Genomic DNA, 18,070 nt, shown 5'->3' with positions numbered 1-18,070 from the left:
ATTTAACGGTCTAAATTGCATTCTCAAATTAAAGCCAGTATTCAAACAAAGTGTGGTTGAAACAAGTTCCTTCACTTTACGTTTTTATCCATGGCTGACAATGAAATAAACACTTCCTTCAGAAGTTTCAAAATGAAAAGCCTGCCGGGAAAGGGAGTGATTCATCCAATTGAGCCGCTGGAAGGCTTTTAATCTGAAACCTTTGCAGGAGAAGTTGGTGTTCACTCATACATTAGTAACCTACTGGTGACTCAAAAATCTGAAACACAGAATTGACTGGAATTGATCTGAGAGTGGGAACAGTGTAAGTGTGTGAACGGAGAAAGTGGTGAATATGACATTACTGTTGTGCTATGGAAATGTACATTATACTGAATTTATCAAGACAGAAGATAAAAATTGAGGAAGTGTTGAGTTTGCATCCACTAGGGATGTAACGGTATGAAATGTTAACCTCATGGTAATTGTGACTAAAATGATCATGGTTTTATTGCGGTATTTTTAAAAGTGTGTTCAATATGTTCAGAAAGAACTAATAGGCCTACACAAACTGAAATAGTTTCAAAAAGTGTCACAGTGTTTATTATATTTAAAAAATATAGGGAAAATCTCTTAACATCAAAGGAACAAGGGTTCAGCATGTAATCAGCTTATTTGTCAGGAACATTTCCAGTAGTGCAGTTTATAGAAATCCAAACATTCAAGCTAATACATAAAGATCAATATGTAAACAAATCAAAGAAACTCCACTTATTATGTACTTGTTTTCTTCATCATCCAAATTAAAATGTAGAACTATGAGCACTTTAAAGTAAACCTTAAAGAATAAGACAAAAGTGCATTATGCATAAAATAAACAAATTACAAAAATAAATATAACGACTATCATATGTAATCAAGTGTTGATGGCATTAAAATAAAAAACTAAAATAAAAAACTAATCAATGGAACAGAACTGATTGTATACTTATTATTCCCTCCATCATCAACAAATAAGATGCTGCTGATCAAGCATCATGTATGTTAAGTATGCATTTCTATTGACTTGAGATTAAAATGTAAAAATGCCAACATATTTACTTTGTTTGGTTTAAGTTCTGATCTAAGAGTGGAAACAATGTACCCGCTGGCACTGAATAGTCTCTCAGATGGAATACTGGTTGCTTGGATACACAAAAGCTTTCTTGCAATCCTGATAAGATGAGGCAGTCTGATGCATGGCCCTTCCACCACACCAGAGACCGTGACTTCCTCCTTCACTGTACCTTCTGGGCTGGCTGGACCTGAACCCTCTTCAGATCACTGCTGTCTTGTTGAGGTAATATTTTTTATCAACCCAGCCAGGCCTTTCCCTTCTGATGCTGCTGTGGAGGTACTGCTGGTGCTTTGTGGTTCCTGCCTGACTTACAGTGTCAGCTTCAAGGCCTCCTGGACACAGCTGTTCAACGTTAGTTTTGAACCTGGGGTCAACGAAGCAAGCCATCTGCATGACACCCTTTGCTTTCTCCGTGTACCGCTTGTTTAGGTCTACTCTCATTACCTGTTTCATCTGCTTGGTGAGGGCTGGATCCAAGTGCAACTGTAAACTTGCTCAGAAGTTCAAAGAACTGGCAAAGTTGCTCCATAACAGATACACTATATTGCCAAAAGTATTGGCTCACCTGCCTTGACTCGCATATAAATTTAAGTGACATCCCATTCGTAATCCATAGGGTTTAATATGACGTCGGTCCACCCTTTATAACAGCTTCAACTCTTCTGGAAGGCTTTCCACAAGGTTTAGGAGTGTTTTTATGGGACTTTTTGACCGTTCTTCCAGAAGTGTATTTGTGAGGTCACACACTGATGTTGGAGGGAAGGCCTGGCTCTCAGTCTCCACTCTAATTCATCCCAAAGGTGTTCTATCGGGTTGAGGTCAGGACTCTGTGCAGACCAGTCAAGTTCATCCACACCAAACTCTCTCCTCCATGTCTTTATGGACCTTGCTTTGTGCACTGGTGCACAGTCATGTTGGAGCAGGAAGGGGTAATCCCCAAACTGGTCCACAAAGTTGGGATCATGGAATTGTCCAACATCTCTTGGTACGCTGAAGCAGTCAGAGTTCCTTTCACTGGAACTAAGGGGCCAAGCCCAGCTCCTGAAAAACACCCCCACACCATAATCCCCCTCCACCAAACTTTACACGTGGCACAAAGCAGTCAGTACTGTTGTCCTGGCAACCGCCAAACCCAGACTCGTCCATCAGATTACCAGATGGAGAAGTGTGATTGGTCACTCCAGAGAACGTCTCCACTGCTCTAGAGTCCAGTGGCGCCGTACTTTACACCACTGCATCCAACGCTTTGCATTGAGTCATACTGTCCACTTGTCCATCACACATGGCCAGACATGTCAACAGTTACTCTGTAAATGTTTCCAGGACTTATTTTACTGTATGCATTTTAATAATTTCCTTATGGAACAACCTTCCCCTGCATATCAAACAAAGCCAAACAAAGGTCGTTTTTAAAACAAATGTTGAGGCGGCTTTGTGGGAGGGTTGATGGTTCACTTTGAAGGGTAGGAGTTTGAACCATGGCCGTGGGATGACAAGTGGGTTTATGTTGTTCTATGTTGTTTTTTATGGATTTGTTTGTTTCCATCAAGGACCACTTTGTAAATACTGCTTTAAAGTGCTATCCTCTGGGATTATTGTATTTTGATGCTCCTTGGAGTTGTTTGTACTTTGAAATTCCTAATAAAAATAAAATAAAATCAGTACTATTAGGTTGTGCTGTGATGTGAGTCAACAGGTAGAAGGTGTTTTTTCAATCCCTGTCTGTGTGTTGTGTTGGTAATCTTCATATATGAGGACCAAACTAACCAGACTACATCACATGTGTCCCGTTTAGATCACCGTGGTAACGATAAACAGTCCTACAACAAAGTCAACCAACGCTGCGGCTCTGTGACAGAGAGTGAGGGTGTCTGCAGGTGTGTGTTCGTTTCCATGTGTGTGTGAGCATGCTGATCCCAGCTCAGTGATGGGGTTATTAGTGGACAGGCAGGCATCGGCAGCAGGCAGGAGAAGAAAGCAGCTGCCGAGCTTAAGGCCGATAATCTGCTTGGTCCTAATCACCATCAACAGAGTCAGGAGCACCTGCTGCTGCTACTCAGACCACAGGGACATACAAGTAACCATGTGGGATCACAGAGACTACAAGGAACCAGGAACCAAGACATATGAACAGACTGACACCAGAACCTGAGATCCTCCTCAGACCCCATATCTTTGAACAGACCACAAACTCCCGGCTCCACATACACGTTTGATCCAGATGGAAGTTAAACCTGAATTTGAACAAAACTCCCCATAACTTAGAAGAACATCTCTACATGCATCAGGAGATGACCAATCAGCTGCAACTGTGATACTATCTGACCAATGACAGCTGTTTGTTTCTACACTGTTCCACAGGTTCCACCCTTCACTCAAAGAACACAGTTATACTGTACATATACCACCCACTTGATAGATTCATAAAACATAAAGACAAAGGCAGCTCTATAGACAAAGTAATGTTACCAGTGGATATTCATCGACAGTAACATCACAGCCACACACGTCTTTGGTGTCAAAGTTCTCCATTATGAGTGAAAAACGCTTAAGCTCGCAATTTCGTTGCCACTGCACAATAATGGAGGAACAAACTAAAATATTTGACATCACTTAACTTAAGATCTAACTAGCACAGTCAGCTAACAGGTGTTGCATTGACTTGATTATGATGCGCTCAAGCTCTGCTCAGTAAAAAATGAATATTGAGCGAAGGTAAATTATAATGATGATAATAATGATTTTGGCGAGAAACTTGAATAAATGCAGTTGTTTGAAGGAGATGTTTCCACAGCAATATAAAATAGATATTCGAAAGGGAATTACTTACTTAGTAACACTAGTTGAATGCAGCCTATATTACATAAGCCTATAAAACTACTAATGCCAAGATTTAATTTTTTAATGAAAGACAGTATTTAAATGAAATTGCTAACATCTATTTCCTAATAAGTTTAATTGTGTGTTTGTATGCAAATCTTCAGAATAGATGACGATAACAAAACTGCCTTTTTTTGGATGGTTTAACTTATTTTTTGGGATGGTGGGGAAAAAAACAGAAAAGAATAAAAAGTCAGTATTAAGCTTTGCTTTGAATTGTAGTAGTAATTGTAGTTCCTGAAAAGAAAAACAACCAGCAACCAGTCAACAGGGACCAGTACGGCTCAACCTGCCCACCTCTGGAAACTGAAGATGCTGCCCTTCAACATGACCTTCACAACCACGCAGTCGTATACAGTAACTCACAGCAATGGAGTCGTGATGCGTTGCTTACCTTTCTTTGCCTTGACGTCTTTTTTGTCTGTCAAAGAAAACATGCAGAAGTCAGTCAAAGGTAGCTTGCTGCCACTGGTATGAGTGTGTATCAGTGGATGAATGAGAAACCAACTGTACAGCCGTTTGGATCAAGGCACTATATACATGTGGGTCAGAGAACATCAATCCCAGGATACAGAAGCTAAAGTCTGGTCTATGCTGTTTACATATACTAGACTCTACTGTAACTTTAGTTTCTACCTTTGATTCATATTCTTATTTTAGGTTTTATATATTTCTTATGATTTACTTACTCTATGCATCTGTCTTGATTATATTTATTATACGCTGTGGACTGACCTTTAAAGTTGACCTCTAATGGTCAGACACAAAGATTTGTGTCAAAAATCCAAATACATTGCAAACACATGACTTTATATTCTGAACTTACTTTTCTTTTCCTTCTTCTCTTTCTTTTTGCGTTCCTTTTTCTCAGCCTTCTCCTCGCCGTCCCCGTCGCCTTCCTCACCAGCACCAAGCAGCGTGAAGATGATGCCAGTCTGAGAGTTCACCCCTACAGCGGTGACCAGCATCCTGCCGGAGCCCTCCATCACGTTGGTCCCTGACAGAAAGAGACAGAGAGGGACTTCACCATGGTGGGAGTGGTGGACAGATCTACAGCAAGCACAAAGGCAGGCCACTGTAGAAGAGCAGAGCGGGAGAAGTGACGGTCTGTTGGAACGGACGTCCAACAATCGCAGGTTATCACCCCTCGATTGGCATTTCTCAGCTTAAGCTTTGGTATGACTGTAAAGCGCTGGTATGGCCGAGTCTGGGGAGAGTCGTCGGGATGGGACGTTGTTCCTTGGTTCCAGAGTGTACAGGAGGAAACCAAGGATGCAAATCCCTGACAATCATACCTTCTGGCCTGTCAGAGTTCGGCGCCAGCTTGCAAACGAGTAAATCTGTTTCCTCGTTTCCTGGTACAGCTGACACTATTTTGGTCGTAAATGATTGTGGTTCCAAACAGATTGGCGCAACGGAACACAACAATGGATTCAACATCAAATGATGATGAGCTGGTGCTCCCTTTTCTCAGTAACAATGGGTCAAAATAAGAAATAGCTGGATCCATCAATGATTAAAGAAAGAGAGGAGGACTTGGTTCACAAGCAAAGACTGGACCACGGCAGCTCCAGAACCTACTTGATGACGATGTCCGTTTGAAGCACAGCTGGGACAGCTGGCCACGAAGAAGCATAGGAGTCATTTTAGAGAGCCGGTCGACCCACAGAGATGGGAAAAGGTTCACTGACTCACTCAACTGAAAAACCGAAACAGTTAAAGGATCCGGGAGTGTCAAGTCTTCTGTCTCAATTCCCCGGATCACTTGCTGCTAACATCAGGCCACGTATATGAATTAAAACGATGGATTGCGTCACTTGCTTCTCTCTTTATAACCTGTAAAAATCTCATTTCAAAATAAAGCCAGTCAGCTGACCCCTAGTGAGTGGCTGCTAATGCCTTACGTTTCCAGACAAGAGAAGCTGGTTCAGTGTTTGAGTTCATCACTGTCACAAACCTCAGCCATCGCATCTGAACTGTGGATAGAAACGTCCAGCTGGTTCCAAACAGCAGAGGACGCTCAGCTTCTGCTTCAGCAAAGCAACAGACCCATACTCACATAGCCTGACTGAGGGAATCTGTCTCCTCAAGTGATCCTGAAGGAGTGGGTTTAGACTTCCACAGCACAAATCATGCTAGTGCCCTCGTAGCATTCTCAAGATTCTACCGAATTCAGATCAAATTGTCAAACTAGGCAGCGCTGGCACTATATGAAGCCTGATTGTGCTCCTGCTGTGTCTATTTCTCACCTCAAATGAACCATTTAGCTGTAAAATCAGGAAGATTTGGGACCCGGCTGCCATGTTGAAACCAGTCGAGCCAAAAGCAAGCACCGGCCACCGGAAGCCAGCGTTCACTCTGCTGTTTCTGAAAACATTTGAGGAATTGGTCGAATTTGCAAATGCGGATTAGGAGTTTAAAAGCAGGCAGAGGAATCTGACAACCTGTCGCGTGTACTGCTACTATGATTTGGTGACAGTTTGAGCAAATATTATAAAAAGTCATTTCTTATAAAAATTAGCAACTGCAGCTTTAAGACATTTACAAAAGGCTGCTCACATTTTTCAGAATTGAAACCCTTTAAATGCAAGTTTGTTTACATGAAGGCACTGTTTCTAGTTCATTAATCCCATTTTCTATTTTAAGACTAGGGGGCACTTTTTATTTGTGTCATGTCATTTGTCAATTATTAGTAACAGCATTGGTTTTGATGCATTTTAATATTTGTATTGTTATGGCTGTAGGATCAAAAACTGTGTTTTTAATGCTCAATGGGTACATTTGTGTCCTTAAGGGTCTGAGTGTCTGTATGTTGGTTACTCAGTTGACTTATAGGAGCTGAGGTCGATGTATAGTTAAAACATAGTTAAAGAGTTAAAGGCACAAGGGTTAAATCCTCACTCTACTGTTATGGTGACTCCCCTGTATGTTGTAACCCTTTTTCCAGATTACATGAAGGACAAGACATCATGTGGCCTCTAGCTGTTTGGTTATGCCAGGAAGCTGCTGGACATCCTGGCACATCATTTTCACAACATAACTGAGAGGAGCCTATTCAAAGTAGCCTACTCTTTGAAAGTGAATCTGATCCTGATCAGAACCTTGCCCTGACTGGAAAATGCAACTGTTTTCCACCATAGATCCCTGTGTTTCCCAATTAAATTTTGCCTATATTGTAATTATTAAGTTGGTTATTCTGTACACATGACATCTATTGCATATCTGTCCATCCTGGGAGATGGATTTTTACATTTACATTTACATTTAGGTCATTTAGCAGACGCTTTTGTCCAAAGCGACTTACAATAAGTACATTTGTCAAAAGAAAGAAACCACAACATATTATTGCCGATAAAGTAAGAGCTAAAAATAGAAACAAGTGTTAGGTCCTCCTCTGAGTAAAGTAGTAGCTGTTCAGCAAGGATACCTAAGGAACAACAGTGCTATGATCAAATAGGTAAGAACATGGAAGTGCTTTTGGAGGGGTCATGCTATGCAGAGTCGAGGTGAGTCTTCTTGCATTGTTTTTCTCCATTAAAGGTATTTGTTGGAGAGTTTTCCTAATCTGAAGTGAGGATGGGACATGGTGTTGTATGCAGATACAGTGTTTCTCCTACAATGTTACAGGCATACACCATTCCTATGGAACCCTGCAAGGCCGAGAAAGGCCAAGGTCAAATGTTTCAACTGCCCAAATAAACAATAATACTAGGGATGCACCGATACGGGTACTCATGTACTCCCGACACCACAGTAACGTGACGTTGTGACACTGTGACGTTGTGACACTGTGACGTTGTGACACTGTGACGTTGTGACGTTAACCTCTCACCATTGAGCTGTTTGTCTGCTGCTAGAATCTGTCGGGGCTTCACCGACGTATTGCAGCCGTTGTGATGTCACATTAGTGTAGTGAGTGTCCGTGACGTGAGTATGACGTCGGCAGTAACGTTACAGCGTGAATGTAGCAGTTCAGTCGTGTTCTGCTTATTTGTCTGCAAATAAAAGCTGGCTCCTCCAGGTCCTGCTCACTTAAGGTGGGCTGACCTTTAAGGTGGACCAGCACTATTCTCCTTTAAGTGACAAGCTGCTCCTCCCAGTCTCAGATTGTTTTTATCGTTAATATTTCGTTTAACTGTGTAACTGACAGCAGGTGAAACAGTTAATTATAGATATCTTTATCATGTCTGTATCAGGAACACGCAAACTTGAATGTAAATTGAATGGAAATATCCATTGACTGCCTGCAATATGCCATCATAAGTGGGAACCACCTGGAAAAAGGAAACACTGAAATGTGTTTTTGTGGTTATGGTGTGTTTTCCCGCTGTAAAGTCATGTGACTATAGAGGAGAGTGAAGCACCTGACAGCAACATGGGGTCTTTGTCCACACTCTTCTTGACATGATCCGACTCTCCAGTCAGAGAGCTCTCATCAATCTTCAGATCATTGCTCTGAATCAGGACTCCGTCAGCAGGGAGGAGGTCACCTGGAACACACACAGCACACTGTAAAAACAGCTCCCTGTAATCAGGTCATTATGTTACATCATCATTACAACGGCTCTGTCACATGACAACGACAAGAGAAAAACAATTAAGCAATGAAATACACTGCTCAAAAACATTAGGAAACACATCAGATCTTAATGACCAAATGATTGAAGTTGAAAACTGTACAAGTATGTACATTGTAGAATTTGTTAAGAACAAAATGACCTAACAAAGGTCAATGGTCAACCAAAATGATCAACCCATTGAGTGCTGGATTCAAAATCATAAAACCAAAAATCAAAGTAAAATTGCACCGATACAGAACATCCCTTAGATGCTTAAATGGATTTAGGTAGGGAACCTGAGGGCCAATCATTGCAGCAGTCGGGGATATACTGTGGTGATTAAGAATCTGAACAGAGAAATCAGCTCTATCTTCAACATCAACGTTCTGTGGAATTTACCCTTAGACTGTTTTATGAGTCACTAAACTTAAAATTGACCCCCCACAGATACAATATTGTAATCTACATGAATATTTGATCATATTTGAATATTTGCATTTGAATGTATTTAATGATCCATAGAAGAAAGTTAAAGTTGTGTTGCAGATACTTCTTGGATTGATAATTCAGTCACAATAAGAAAATTCAAATAATTCCTTTTCTCAACTGACAGAATTGGAAGTGGATCCCTCCCAAATCAAACAACATGGAGCATGTTTGGAGAGTTCATTCCACTGCCCTGGGACCAGAACTTCAGGACTGATAATAAAACCAGACTTCTTTTGATGCCTTACTGTGAGCAATACATATAAACATCTTTGTCTAAAGAAAAATCTTTTTTTTCATTAAAGGAGTCATAACCTGGTTTTATACGTATCCAGCCCCCCTTGGATCGCTTTGGATCAATTCGTAAAACTTATTAGAAAAAAAAAAAAAAATTTTAATCAAACATTGAGCTTGTTCTGACCCTTTTTCGTACCGCGATTTTATCACGCGAGATTACGCGCGAGGTTTTGACTGGTCCGGATGTGCATTGTATAATATGTAATGAGGCAACCAACCACCGCGCACTTTACATGTGAACGACGTTTTGACATCTTGCTGTTCTCTAATGGCGGCGCTTCGGCGATTTCAGGTAGCGGACGGGGCGGGGTTGGGTGGTGAAAGAGGGGTGGGCTTATGCAAGTAGCCGCCACGGTGACGTCACCGTAGGCGCAGAATCAAAATCTCGTGCTTTAGGAATGCACACCCTTGTGTGCTATTCCTGTTCGGAAAAAGAGCAGAAGCGAAAAAACGGCGCCACTTTCAAACTCCAGCCTTTCAGGCAAGTTTCAACTGAGGTCAAACACAGATATGCATGTTTTAACAAGAGAAATTGCGATTTCCTGGTGATGACTCCTTTAAACAAAAGTTGCTCAAGTTCTAAAAAATTGTCAAAAAAATAAGGCAACAAAATGATGCATCGTTTGAGAACATCTGTGGAGTACATTTCAGTCAGTAGCAGAAAAGTACTGCGGTTTGATATCCAGCTCTAGTCACCACTCTACCAATGTTAGCACTGCTTATTCTCTCACCATATTTGACTTGGGTGATGTCTCCGACAACGATCTCGGAGACTTTGATCTGGATCACCTGCCCCCCTCGGATAACGGTGAACTTCTGCTCCTGCTCGATGCGGCTCTGGAGGCCGCGGAACTGCTTCTCTTTGCTCCAGTCGTTGAAGGCCGTCACCAGGACCACGCAGACCACCGACAGCAGGATGGCAGCACCCTCGATCCACCCAGCCTCCGCCTCCCCCTCCTCCTCCACGCCACCGGCCGCTCTGCCACAGTCTGCACAGAGAAGATTCATGTGTTCCACTGCTTCTCCACATACTCAAACAGTACATCCTCCACCAGAGGAACATGACACACTGCTGCTGGGACGCACACATCTCAGCTGGGCTCATTGGCTCCCTGCTCTTCTGTTTTTAACAAGCTGGTTCTTTGAATTTAAATATGTTTTTAAGTCCCCTTAAAAACGGTGGCATGCTTCTCTCCTGGTATACGGACTGACAAATGAACATGAAACCTATCAGGGCTCCGGACTGCAACCAAAATACCCAACATGCAATACACGATTGCACAATTCATCCAATTCCATGATGTTTATTATCATCGGTGCCACTGCCGAAACATGAGCTCATCTCTATTTCAATAGACGGTAGCTTTATAGACAGCCCCATCCATCTCTCCACCTCCAGTCTCAAAAGTCATGCGTGAGCGAGCATTGAGCATAGAAACACACAGGGAGGGTGGAGCTCATGCTTGTGCTCAGGGACAACCCTCGTGAGGATGCTCTAGGCGTGTGGACGTAACATGGACAGATTTATATGTTACCCTGTTCCAAAAATGAAGGGGGCAATAGCTGATTCATTTAAATAGTAAAACATAAAAAAGAGAGAGACAATAAGGGGTTCTGACTCACTTGCCTCTGATGATGTAACACATTGACACACTGGACAAGAACAACAGACTGGATGGCCACATCATCAGTCATAACACACAGCTCCACAAACAGCATGAACATTCAGTTTCATGTGTTTGTGTGTTCTCCGATCAGCTCACGATTGGATGTGCATGTGTATGCCTGTCTGTATGTGCCGACACACGCTTCCTTTGAGTCGTGGAAAGATACTTATCTGAAGATGTAAATGTTCTTTGAACAGAATGCTGAACTCACTGCTTCTGTCTCCATCAGGCGGGCTGTAGAGAGAAAGGCCGAGTGAAATGATGGCTGCCACCTCCAGGATGATGAGCGTGAGATCCTGCAGGGCTTCCCACACTAACTGCAGGAAGGTTTTGGGTTTTTTAGGAGGGATGAGGTTCTGTCCAAACTCCTTTTTTCTTCTGTCGATGTCCTCAGAGTTTCCATCTAAACCTGCAGCAGGAGACACAAACAGAATGTCAGAGACATGTCCTCTTTGATCCTGGTTTGACCGTTACACTGAGTTTATGTTTCAGCTTTCCTCCTGGGGATGACTTACTTTGTTTCACTTCAAATCATAACTTCATATGTGTTGACCCAAGGTAACGCTTCATCTTAAACTCTTCCCATGTTTCAGACTATGAAGTTTCCAAAGACACAAAACCTGTCATGCTATATTTTACGGAAATGTGTCTAAACTGATACAGATCATATCTGAAAACTTCAATAAAAAGCTGGATCATACGCAATATACTGTCAGTGTCATTTTGAACGAACACAAAGAAAAGATGATTGGAACTGACAGACCTGTTGCTCTGTGATGAGCTGGGAAACAACTGTAAGTGACATTACGATGTCAGAATGAAACACTTTGTCATTAATGTTGTTAAGTATCAGGTGGGTTGCATCAAGCATACAGTATACACTGCCATTGAGTTAAATTGAACCAAGGGGGTTGGTTGAAACATGGTGCACAGATAACAAGAGGCCCGAGTGAGTTTGGGGAGAATCTCCAGCCTGAAGCAGAAACAGAGCAAAAGACCAAACACGACACTGACACTGTTGCTCCCAGACACTACAGCAGGCTCCTGATGCTGGATGGGTGACATGCAGCAGGATGGATGTGTGTGTTTGGAATGAAGTCTTAAATCATTCCAACTTGATGATTTGGAACATTGTCATGCCTGGTGTGTGTCTGCAACGTAGCGTGTTGTTGTGTGGGAGCAGAGAGCAGGCTGCTTTCCTCTGAGGAGCAACACGTTGCTCTCTGTTCACGCCGGCAGTCGGTGAACCTCAGCGAGCAGAGCTGAGCCTTGCCCTCTGCTTTCAGGTGAGCGGGATTTCACCTTAATTGACGGATCTGCCCCCCCAGCTGTCACCATAGCGACACGCAGAGAAGTAAAGCAGTGTGATGGATTTTCCACAGATTTCAAGCTGCTGCTGACATTTTGCTTCTCTCTGTCAGCAGGAGTCACAACACTGACGATGTTTACTGAGTGTGTGCAGACAGACGGATTAATGAATGAATGATGAGGGGAATAATGCCAAGGGGCAGAAGCATGAGACAGACACATTGTTCAGCGTCCACTGTCTGCAGGTCAGCATGAGACACATGAGGCTCACTGAGTCCACTGATCTTTAGTTCAGAGACACTGGACTCCATGAATTAGCTTCGATTAGCTCAGGAGGTAGAGCGGGTTGGCTGGCAACCGCAAGATCGCCGGTTCGATCCCCGGCTCCTCCTAGCTGAGTGCCTGGTGTCCCTGAGCAAGGCACCTCACCCAAATTGCTGACGAGCTGGCTGTTGCCCTGCGTGGTTGACTCCGCCGTCAGTGTGTGAATGTGTGTATGAATGGGTGAATGTCAGTCATTGTTGTAAAGCGCTTTGGATAAAAGCACTATAATGAGGCCATTTAAGAATGGATCAGCTCTGCTATCTGTTCAGCAACACAACCACTTTAAATGGATCATGTCTCTGTAGGTCTACATCTATAACAATGAAGAGTACCCAGTATAACCCCCCCCCCCCCCCCCCCCCCCAAAAAAAAAAAAAAAAAACTGTGCCAGACATCATCATGTATGGGCTTTAAGTGATAAAGGTTTATTTGAAAGTATATCAGCCACTATCGGCCTACCATAATTATAAATAGGAATATGGTATATTTTTCCACAACTCACTATAGTACGTGCTCGAGCCCCGCCCCCTCTTCTATGTCTATTCTGTGATGGACTCTTATGAGACAGGGCGTCTACTTGAGCCTGTTAGTCCTCTAAAATGCTATATAACATTAAATGAATGATTTAGAAACATACAACAGCAGCTTAATATAGAAAATACCAAAAAACAAACATATTTGTTACCCTCGCTGTGGCGCCCCCTCTGGTGTGCCGCATATAGTGCATAGCCACTTTTTACGCCCCTGTACTAAAACATCCTGACAGCAGGATGCTCATTAAAAGAACAGCTCGGTTTTCAGTCGGGTCACGGATTCTACGTTTAGCATCTAAAATGTGAAACTCCTCTGGTCCTCTAGTGCACACACACACAGTGAACACACACCCCTGACCCACCAGCTCACCCTGCAGGGTTCAGCAGAGGTCACCTGAATAAAATATGTCTAGGCTGAACAGACTTCATGGGCGTCACAGACACCATACGAGTTCATGTAATGTTGCAGCCTGATGCCAGGATACATCTTCACGTCATGCTGGTGACACTGAGTCCAGCTTATTAGGACAATAAGGGCCCTGTTTACATCGCAGTGCAGCAAAATGCCTGATTGGGATGATTTGAGCTGAGCGCAATCATTTTGCATAATCAATGGATTCCACAGTTATGTGCATTTAAAGCCAATGTTACACATTTGGCACGAAATAGAAAGCATTCCATCAGCTGGTTCAATAAAGTGTCTCCACATGGTTCTAATGGAAGGAAGTTCAATTGAGACAACTGACATCCATCATGTTTGGATGGATGGGAGCTGCTAAGAGCAGCGTGGGTCCTGTCAGGGAAAGCTCAGTGAGAGAGCCAGTGTGATGGAGGGAGAGAGAGTGAAGGTGGAGGAGCTCTCAGCAGACCGTTGTGGGCGATCGGGGAGGAAGACATGAACAGTGCAGTTGTCAATTACAAGTAAGTGTGAGGTTTGGATTGGAAGGTGAATAAATGCTGTAGTGAATCAAGACTCCGGAAAGCAACATTCATTATTCCATTAAATATCTTGAACCAAGTATGTTTTTTTACATTTGGCTGGCCTACACAACAGTTTAACAACAAGCTATTTCAAATGAGATGTGAAATGTGTTCCAGCAATCTATTCCAAGATGAATTTACAATATCTTGTAACAACAACAGGGATTTAGGTCTAATGAGAGACAACACAACAGCACCGCTCTGAGGCAGAAAAGACAATTCATCCTAAATCATAACTATTGGTATGACAATGAATTGTCTACTTAAACTTGAAACTGGTGTCAGATACGGCACAGTGAAAGCAGCGGCCAGACACTTCCTGATCTTGATATTTGTTCTCCCCATTGTGTGACATTTTGGTGCCAAGCACTGCAGACAGGTGGAGGTGCGTTCAAGTAAGGACTACAAAGCTAGCTGTGGGGATTTGGGTGGAAACTGTTGCTTCAATGCTAAGAACAGATGTCTCATATGTTTCTCTTTGGTGATTTTATCAACAAGATAAAAGGAGATGTTGCTGTAACGCTGAAGTGTCTTTCCATGATTGTAGATCATCATCATTCAGTGATGTAAAGCCTCCACTCGCCACGACACGTTCAACCAAAGGCAACACGTTTGTGTCCTGTTGGCTTCATTGGTAGTTTGTCATAAGCTTTGAGGAAAAAAGGACTTTCTGTTACCTGTCATGATTTCAGTGTACATGCAGTATCAGCTTTACAGCCAGCCAGAAGCAGACGGCAGTGTAACGCATTCACTTGAGAAAAGAAATATTTGCCCTGTTTTTCTGAATTAATTAGATAATTATCTCGGAAAATCTGAGATAAATGTCATGAAATAGTTTTTTTTAATTAATGAGATAACTCAAAATCCTGCAGAAGCTCTCTTTACCTCCGAGCACAATGCAAAGCAAACATGTCCCGCCTGTTTGAACCCAGTTTTATTTGGGTTTGAGACAGTCTTTAAGTCATATAGCTGTAATGTAATTAGTGTGTGGACCTCTGCAGGATGCTTCCTGTCCAGCAGATCAGAATGGACTTTCCATCTGAACAGCTGCAAACTGTCCTGCACGTCGGGTTTTTTCACGTGGAAACTGTATCTCGTTAATTCAGGACAACAGAGCAGATTTGAAGTGAATAGGCTACATTACACTGGGGTCTTTAGCTCAGAAGGTAGAGCGGGTTGGCTGGTAAGATTGCCTGCAAGATCGCCGGTTCGATCCTCGGCTCCTCCTAGCTGAGTGCCTGGTGTCCCTGAGCAAGACACCTCACCCTAATTGCTCCTGACGAGCTGGCCGTCGGTGTGTGAATGTGTGTATGAATGGGTGAATGTCAGTCATTACTGTAAAGCGCTTTGGTCAAAAGCGCTATGTTTATTCATATGTTGTCTTCACTGAGATGCAGTATCCAGACTGTGCTGGTCTCACACGGTCCTGAAGCTGACAGAGCCGAGCAGGACTGCAGGTCACAGCTGACTTTGACTACCACACACACAAACAGCCCTTTGAGCCATGCTAAACCTCTGATGTCCCCTGTTGGTTTAACACCAGGGGCAAGGTCTGTGAGTCATGGTGGCCTCGACATCACTACACACCAAACTACCTGAGGACACCAAGGTGTATTAGAGTGGAGCACCAGAGTCTCCAGTAATTCAGTCAGCCCTGGTGGTTTGAAAAAGAAAACTCAACACAACATATTTACCCTCGACCGGTGACGTTCTGAGTCTGGCACACAGTCCGTTCACATCGCCGTAGCTCTCCTTGATCCTGGTCAGAGACTCTGCTCCTCTCAGCTCCATCAGGGAGCGCAGCTCCTGCAATGAGCAGCTGAACTCCGCCTCGTGGTTGGCCTCGCCATGTCGGCCATGTTTGGACCCACGAAAAGAGTTGTTGGCCATGGCTCCTTCCTCCGGGACTCGACCGAGGCCTCTCAGAAAGACTCAGTGGTAAACCTGAGGTGCAGATCTGGCCTGACGGGGACTCTGAGACTGTAGGGGAGAGATGGTCAGGTCATGTCAGAGGTCTCTGGAGGAACAAATAAGGTCCTGGAGGGTAAAAGTAGAAATATCACAACACGGAGGGCTGAACACGATCATGTCCTCGGTATTGTTCCTGGGATGTAGGCTTTATACAAACACATTACACATTAGGGGGTTTCAAAATATGATGACAATAAAGTAAGAGAGACTATCAGATTTATATTGATAGGATAGTGGAGATTTTAAAATATTGAATAATTTTATTATTATTATTATTATTATTATTATTATTATTATTATTATTATTATTATTATTATTATTATTAATATTATTTTAGACTGCCCTGGTTGGACAATATGGTGAATTATAACTATACAATATTTTACCAATATCAATATGTACATGGAATGACCACTGTGTTATCACGATGTCAACTACATGATCAAAAAGAAATGGTACGTACTATTTTTGTCTTTTTTTTAAACGACAGCTTGCTCAGAATGAATTATGAATTTGAACTACAAAGAGCGTAGTTTAATTACATCATATCACCATGTCATTCAAATATCACCCAGACTGTAAAGCAATCATTTAGGAAAATTATTCATTTTTAAATCCTTTAAAATTCAGTGTTTCATTTGGCTTAATGAGATTTTTTTTTAACTGAACACAAAAACCTTATTTTTTTCCTGAAATGCTCAGAATGTGTCAAATAAATAATTATGGCAGAATCCATATCTGACCCTTTCTAGCTCTGAGTACAGAGGCAGGAAATATTCATTTAAAAAGTGTCTTTTGCAGGAGGGTGAGATATACTTAAACATTTAAGGTCTGTACAGATTTGGATTCCTTATCAAACTCAATCCTCATGAACTAAAAGCGTCTAACTTTGTGCTCATGACATCATCTCACTGTATCACTGTCAGTAACCAGCTGTATGAGTGGTAACAACATAATAAGCAGTACATCTTCATTGTTCACCTGGAACAGGCTGGATGAATCTCTGCGTGGTGTTGAGTGTTGTGCATGTAAAAGAGTTTCTATGTGTTCCTCACAGGTTGTGACCTCTGTGCCTTCAACTGTAATCTGTGTCAATCAGTCAGCCGAGGCTTAATCTGAGAGAAGCCGCCTGTTTAAGGCTGAAGGAGAGAAAGAAAAGAACCACGAGGGGGGGGGACAGAAGTCATCTCTGGTCACATTGGTGGATAGAGCTTTGCTGCTCGCTGGACAAAACAAGAGCTTTTAGTGATTCCATCCATCAGTCCAAAAACAGATTCAGTTTACACCTTTACCTCACACAGAGGCGCTGTGAATCTACATATTTCTTGTTTTTAATTGGATCAGTTTATAATGAACTAATCATCATCCCAAATGCATGAAACAACACAAATGAGAGCTGTGAAACAGTTGACTAGGCTCAGCAGACAGCCCTCCCCACTAAGAAAACACATGCAGGCTTTCTGATGAAAGCTTATTGTCCCTTCACGACTGCAGCATAAAGGAGAAGAAAGGCTTTACTTACACAAACTTCCCCCATCGCCTCCTGTTAGCAGCAGCAGGTATTAGTGGCAGTCCGATTACTCTGAGCAGTGTCACATTCACAGCTCCAGAAACAGCCCATAACCCGGCCACAGCTCCTCAGCCGGCGGTCTGCACACCTGCTCCAAGACCACAAGTTGCTCCAAAAACCAGCCGCTTGTTCAGAAATTCAGTTTGACCTTCAGCAAGCTTGCAGCCACCAGCAGCGCTCTATCGGAGGAAAAAACAGGAGCTGGCTCAATGATTATCTGAGGAAAGCCTCGCTTAATCTAATTAGACAATCTGTGGCTTCAGGCAGCCAGAGAGGCTGCAGCTCCTCCTGCTGAGCAGGACGCACCAGAGTCCCAGACCTGGTCTACACAGACCCGGTCTACACACATAAGCAGGGACAGAGTCCCAGACCCGGTCTACACAGACCTGGTCTACAC

At 42.9% G+C, this 18,070-nt stretch overlaps 1 protein-coding gene across 1 annotated transcript in view; it reads right to left on the bottom strand.

The window, feature by feature from the left end:
* The window catches only part of LOC311018356 (plasma membrane calcium-transporting ATPase 1-like), a 30,958-nt gene extending 13,111 nt beyond the window's left edge, over positions 1–17,847 (bottom strand). Inside the window, exons 1-7 of the mRNA XM_084017282.1 lie at positions 17,626–17,847; positions 15,826–16,111; positions 11,197–11,394; positions 10,050–10,307; positions 8,341–8,466; positions 4,803–4,973; positions 4,371–4,397 (exon numbers count right to left, since the gene is read on the bottom strand). Of these exons, the coding sequence (XP_083873408.1) occupies positions 4,371–4,397; positions 4,803–4,973; positions 8,341–8,466; positions 10,050–10,307; positions 11,197–11,394; positions 15,826–16,021 (976 nt within the window). The 5' untranslated portion in view covers positions 16,022–16,111; positions 17,626–17,847. The remainder of the gene's footprint in view (positions 1–4,370; positions 4,398–4,802; positions 4,974–8,340; positions 8,467–10,049; positions 10,308–11,196; positions 11,395–15,825; positions 16,112–17,625) is intronic.
* Positions 17,848–18,070: the final 223 nt, after the last annotated feature.

This window comes from Eutrigla gurnardus (assembly GCF_963514095.1).
Source record: "Eutrigla gurnardus genome assembly, chromosome: 9".
Classification (NCBI taxonomy): domain Eukaryota; kingdom Metazoa; phylum Chordata; class Actinopteri; order Perciformes; family Triglidae; genus Eutrigla; species Eutrigla gurnardus.
The sequence above is the reverse complement of the archived record's forward strand: the minus strand, read 5'-3'. Positions and strand labels throughout refer to the sequence as shown.